Raw genomic sequence first — 6199 nt, 5'->3', positions numbered from 1 at the left:
CCTCAAGAAGATCCTCACGAGCTTCAACAATAAGGGACTTCATAATACCAATAGTAGCCCGATCACAGTCACAACAACCCATCATTCCCCCCTCTATATCGAAAAAGCCTCTTACCCCTGCCCCTACCGAAGAAGAAAGGGGCCGGTCCTAATAACCTAAAGGGAAGACGCCTATTTACAATAGGCCGCTATTCAAAACAGGGGAAAGCTCCCGGCATCATCAATAACAATATATAACGGCCGACGAAGACTATAGCCCGACTGATCAAATATTATACCCTAGAGGTTATACCCCTAGCCGGGCTAGCCGAGGCGGCTATTCTAATACCCCTCGAGGTTATAGCATACCCAACAGAGCTCGGGTTATAGGCCCCGATGATGTGCTTCCTTCAATAGAGGACCCCGATGATAATACCCTCCAAGCCAATACCACCAATGCCGCCCCTAATACCAGATATCACAAATCGCGGTATCGCGGCCCGCAGGCCCAAACGCCTCATCCGACAATGCCAAAAATAGGTACAGCACCTGGCCCTTCCCGCCAATATCGGCCTACTCAGGCCGATAAACGGACCGTCTTAACGGGAGGACCGGTAAACCCAGACCGACCCGGGTTATAAGATAACCCCGCAAGAAACCCCGCCAGCCTACCGCGAAGCAACCGATAAGCCGTTCCAAAATACCCTCCGGAATACCCCCAAGATCATACCTAAATAGCCTACGCAGAGGCCGGGTTTAACCAAGAAGATCATTCCCGAAACGGGTTTAATGATATATCGAAGAAGATATCTGACCTCTTACGCAGCTATCGTATAGAGGATAGATATAGCGGCAAAATGGATGACTTTATTATACTAAAAGTCATATCTTTCAAGAGCAAGTGCCGCCTACTAGGATTACCCGACAATACATTCGCCAGAGCCTTCCAAATCATACTCATCGGCGATGCTAAGATATATTACTTTAATAATATCGAATGCATTCGTGATACCCTCACTTTTGACGATATAGTCCGTAAAGTCAAGAGCTATTTCGAAAATGAGAGCATGGAGCAATTCTATTTGCACCGTTAGAATAAAATAACGCTCCAATTAACTATCGCAAAGCACCCCGACAAATTAAAGCTAGAATGCCTTAATATCCTATTGGAAGAACTTTAACGCCTATATTGTGGTCTTTTTCCCCCCTTTACAGCTGATACAGAACTTCACCGATAAGTCCTTAATGCTATAAGGGATACCCCTAAGTGTAGCCAGGCGCTATATCGATATGCCCCTACATTCGAAGGCCTCGCCGCTAACCTACAGCGATCACTTTCCATCTACGAGACTACCCATATGACTCAACAGCATTATTTCCTTCAACAATAGCCTTAGCAATATTAGGATGTTGAAGATATTGATATTGCTGATAATATGGCGTTATTTATAGATCGTAGATACGGTCAATCCCACAACCGGTATTAACGCCCCTAATAATACAGACCCCCTTAACGCCGCTTTAAACAATAGAATCGCACCCTTCCTGCTAGGCCCCATTAAAGAAGATGCTTCGTTTGCAATAAAATAGGGTGTTAATTATCTAACCACTCTGCCAAAGAGCAATAAGAATCAAAGGACTGATAGATAAAGAACCGATCCTACCGCACTGCCCCTAATAATAAGAAATTCCGTATTTTCTTATAGGAATACGAAGAGCCCGGCCCCTAAGGCCTCAAAGAAGAAGCAGAGGCTGACTTTAATGATATTATCGGTAATATCGAGGTAATAATAGCAGGGGATACATAATGGGATATAGAGAAGGCTGCTATACCGCAAATTATAGCCACTTAGTATTTCCTAGCCCCTAGCGAAGACCCATCACCAATATTATCTATCGAAATATTGCAAGCCCTGCAGGATGAATCATACTGATATACCTTCCTATAGATTGACCCCTTCCGAATGCCCTCACTACTACCGAACTATAATTCTACCTTTCTAGAAGAGGAACGCTACGGCGACCACACCTTCCGCAGAATCCTACTGGATACCGGCGCTTCCGGCCTATCAACGGCAGGCCTAGGTCAAGCAAAGGCCCTAATGAGATTGATGAAGACCCTAACTATCGAGACATCTGATAAGCAGCATACGGTGAACTTCGGCGCAGGCTCCGCCATATCATCCGGCATACTAAATGTTCCGACGATATTTAGCAATATCCCCTTCTATATTCTTAATAGCGGCATCCCCTTCTTATATTCTATCACGGATATAGATAGGATAGGCATAAAGCTTGATAATCTTGATAACCTACTTATCTAAGGGGATATTAAGGTCCCGATTATTAGGAAATAGGGACATCTATAGTGGACTCTCAATGCTATGGATACCGCAGCCTTCCACCTATCGTCACAATAAATCCATTAGTTACATCGTCGCTTCGGGCATCCTTCTATTGATAGGCTTGCAAAAGTACTGTAAAGAGCCGGCTATAACGATATTAACCGCAGCATCATCGAAAGCATCACCTATATATGCTACCAATGCCAAATGAACGCAAAGGCACCCAATTGATTCAAGTTCACTCTAAAGGATGACTGCTAATTTAACTACGAGATAATCGTAGATATCCTTTATATTAATAATCGGCCGGTATTACACATTATGGATGCCGCGATAAGCTTCCAGGCAGCTAGATTTCTTAATCTATAAAGATAGAAGGCCTAAGATGTTTGGAATGCCCTTAAGGAATGCTGGATTAATACCTACCTTAGCCTACCGGATTGGATTATTTACGATATTGGCCCTAATTTCGCCTCCGCTAAATTCCATCATAATGCCCGGCTTCTATCTATTAATATAGATGAAATTCCTGTAGAAGCCTACAATAGTATTAGCAAAGTCGAAAGATATCACGCCCCATTACGCAGAGCCTATACCATCGTTAGTGATAAAGTAGGCGATCTAATAATAAAGGAATAGAAATTATAGCTTGCTATAAAGGCTGTTAATGACTCGGCTAGACCTAATAGTCTAGTGCTTATATTATTAGTCTTTGGAGCGTATCCTCGACTTACGGATGACTTACCACCTAGCTTATCAGTATCATAACGCGCCTTAATGCTACGAAAGGCTACTGACGAAGCTAGGAAATGCCTCGCTAAGCAACAGGTTCGCGATGCCCTCACCTAACGGAACGGCCCAGATACCCGGCCTATCCACCGACTACCCCTATAGTCAGATGTACGGGTATGGAGAGAAAAGGGTGGATAGCACGGGCCGTACCGGCTAATCAGCCTCGAAGGTGAGACCTGTATCGTGCAGATGCTATATAGCCCCGTTAAATTCCGGTCAACGGTCGTCAAGCCTTATAACCACGACTTTGATAATCCCGCTGCCGATGATGCCGAAGATATCGTCTATGCCGAAGGCCCGGCCCGCCCCGGCCGGCTAGAAGTCAGGATACCGGCTCCGGCTGCAGCCGTACCTCCAGCCGCGATAATACCTGCAGCCGAGACATTATCGACACCTGCAGCCGTAATATATCCGTCACTAGCTACTGGCTCTGATTAAGCCAGGCCACTATCACTATCACTAGTAAGGGTAATATCCAATATTATGATCAATGAGGACCAAGAAGAGGCTTTTATTAATACTATCGCTTCTAATACCGTTATCGATACCTCTTTCCTAACCGCAAAAGAGCAAGCCGACCTATAGCTTACTAGCTAATTACGCCGGGAAGGGAAGATTATAACCCCTAGAGCCCCTTTCGAATAGTCTAACCGTATAGAAATAGAAGCATTATAAGCCCGCGATGTATTCCGATTTATTACCTTTAATATCAGTAAATATAGAGCCCAACGTCTCTTTAACTCACGTATAGTACGAGAGATTAAGGGCAAAGGCACGGATACGCTATATAAGAAATCACGACTCGTCATATAAGGCTATAGTGATAATAAAAAGCAATTAATATTGACTCAGTCCCCCACAATCCAATAGGCTAGTTAACGGTTACTCATATTATTAGCCCCATCACTATAACGCTCTTATAGCTTATTCCTTTAGATATGTGATATCACATAGGCTTACGTATAGTTATCTACCACCTTTAATAGATCGATTATCGCCAAGCTACCTAAGCAGATAGCGCATCAATACCCCGATAATACGATTATGGAAGTGGTAAAGCCACTATACGGAATAGCTAAGGCAGGCACCTACTGGTGGGCGACGTACTTCCGGCACTATCGTGAGAAGTTGGGCATGACTACTTCAACCTATGACCCCTGTTTGTTAATATCCGACGATACTGGTAATGCCATATGCTTCGGCATTGTAGGTATGTAGACTGACGATACCTTCGGCCTGAGTGACGATGCCTTCTTCCAACGGGAGGAATTGGAGCTTACTAAGGCAGGCTTCAACGCCAAGCCCAAGACGAAGCTATCACCAACTATGCCCCTGATATTTAACGGATGCATACTGACGGCTACTTCTGACGGCATAATGACGTTATGCCAGAAAGGTTAAAGCAAGAAGATCGCGACCATCGACAAGAATACGCCTATAGTATAGCGTAATTATATCGAATAACGCGCTCGCGGCGCTTATATAGCTATAGTCTGCCAGCCCGAGGCGTCTTTTGACCTATCTATCGCAGCATAATACTAGCAACCTGACCCTAAGGATATCGCGAGATTGAATAAGCGCCTTTAATGGCAATGCGATAACCAGGATCGTGGCTTACGGTACATCAATCTGGCCCTTGCTATAGCTAAACTCTTTGTATTTATTGACGGATCCTTTGCTAATAATAAAGATTTAAGCTCCCAGATTGGCTATATTATTATGCTAGGGAATAAAGAGGACAATCCTACGGATAATGCTAATACCTTCCTGCTGACCGGTAATATCGTTACTTATAGCTCTACAAAAAGTAAGCGTGTAATATGTAGCGCACTCGCTTCGGAGCTGTATAGTATGGTACAAGGGGTCGATATCGTATATGCGATAGGCACGACCCTCAATATGATTACCAGTAGGCTAGGATTGCCGAAGATCCTTACGGTTGTGTGTACGGATTCGTTTTTGTTGTATAAATGCCTTGTCAAGCTAGGCACTACTAAGGAAAAGAGGCTCATAATAGATATTATGGCCCTGCGGCAGTCATACGAGCGCCAGGAGATATATGAGATCCGTTGGATTAATGGGAATAATAATCTTGCCGATGCAATGACTAAGGGAACGCCTAATAAAGCCCTTAAGACCTTTGTCGACCGAAATCAGGCTGTTATACGTGTGGAAGGGTGGGTGAAGAGGCCAGTTAATGTCTGACTACATTTAGATATGATTGGTGATATTATGGGTGGCAAGTGTGTGGATTTTCCTATGTTCAATGTTGTGTGCAATGCTGCTTTTACTGCGTTTACTGCTGCCCCTTTTGCCCCTTGGTTTTGGCTGCGATATTCAACATACCGGCTGTACGGTATGAGGCCGCGCGGCGCGATAGCGTTATCGGCGGCACAACCTGCCGAGACCGCGCCGCACTTTCTTTTCTATATGTGCGCTTTACATCCTAGCGATTCCGATGTTTGCTTCTATAAAAAGAGAAGCTGCCAGTATTGGAATCGCTGTCGCAAGGTGCCCAATTGGGCACATTGCGACGGATGTGCCGCGCACACCCGATGCGCACGATGTGGCCACTTTGGCCCCTTTTGCCCCTTTACCCCTGAGCCCGGTAGGGCATGCGGGCAGCCCGGCCCGACTGCGCCGATGCACGTGACAGCGGCACGCACAAAAAGGCCACATCGTGTAATTACCCTCTTTTGCTTCCTTTCTTTCCTCTTAGTTAGTCAGTCATAATCAAAGAAGTAATCATACCTTTGACCGGTGACCTCACGGTACTTGATACCACGCGCGCGACCCTACGTATAACTGGGTACCCCGAGTTTATATCAACAATTATTTCACAGTAGATTCTCGGCGGTACAAGTAAGGTGGTCGGTCTGGGTGGTGCAGTCGTTAGTATGCCTTTGGCAGCGATACTGGCCCAGGTCGTTCCAGAGGGGGTCTTTAAGGCAAAAGCTTTATTTATAGCGCTCTCTACTACTTTTTCCAGATTATTAGTCGTAATGAGGTTCGAGTTCGGATTCGGGGCGGGATTGGTTCGGTTAATGCATTTAATGCTATCGACTAGGCTAGTGATAGCATTC

General features: G+C 45.1%; 1 protein-coding gene across 1 annotated transcript; it reads left to right on the top strand.

Annotated features, from left to right (window-relative positions):
* Positions 1-3305: 3305 nt before the first annotated feature.
* On the top strand, positions 3306-3554 carry UV8b_07196 (uncharacterized protein; the record flags this gene model as incomplete). The annotated part of the gene is made up of 1 exon (XM_043144693.1): positions 3306-3554. One exon carries the CDS (start codon positions 3306-3308, stop codon positions 3552-3554), a length of 249 nt encoding a protein of 82 aa, XP_043000628.1.
* Positions 3555-6199: the final 2645 nt, after the last annotated feature.

Source organism: Ustilaginoidea virens, chromosome 6 (assembly GCF_000687475.1).
Source record: "Ustilaginoidea virens chromosome 6, complete sequence".
Taxonomy (NCBI): domain Eukaryota; kingdom Fungi; phylum Ascomycota; class Sordariomycetes; order Hypocreales; family Clavicipitaceae; genus Ustilaginoidea; species Ustilaginoidea virens.
The sequence above is the reverse complement of the archived record's forward strand: the minus strand, read 5'-3'. Positions and strand labels throughout refer to the sequence as shown.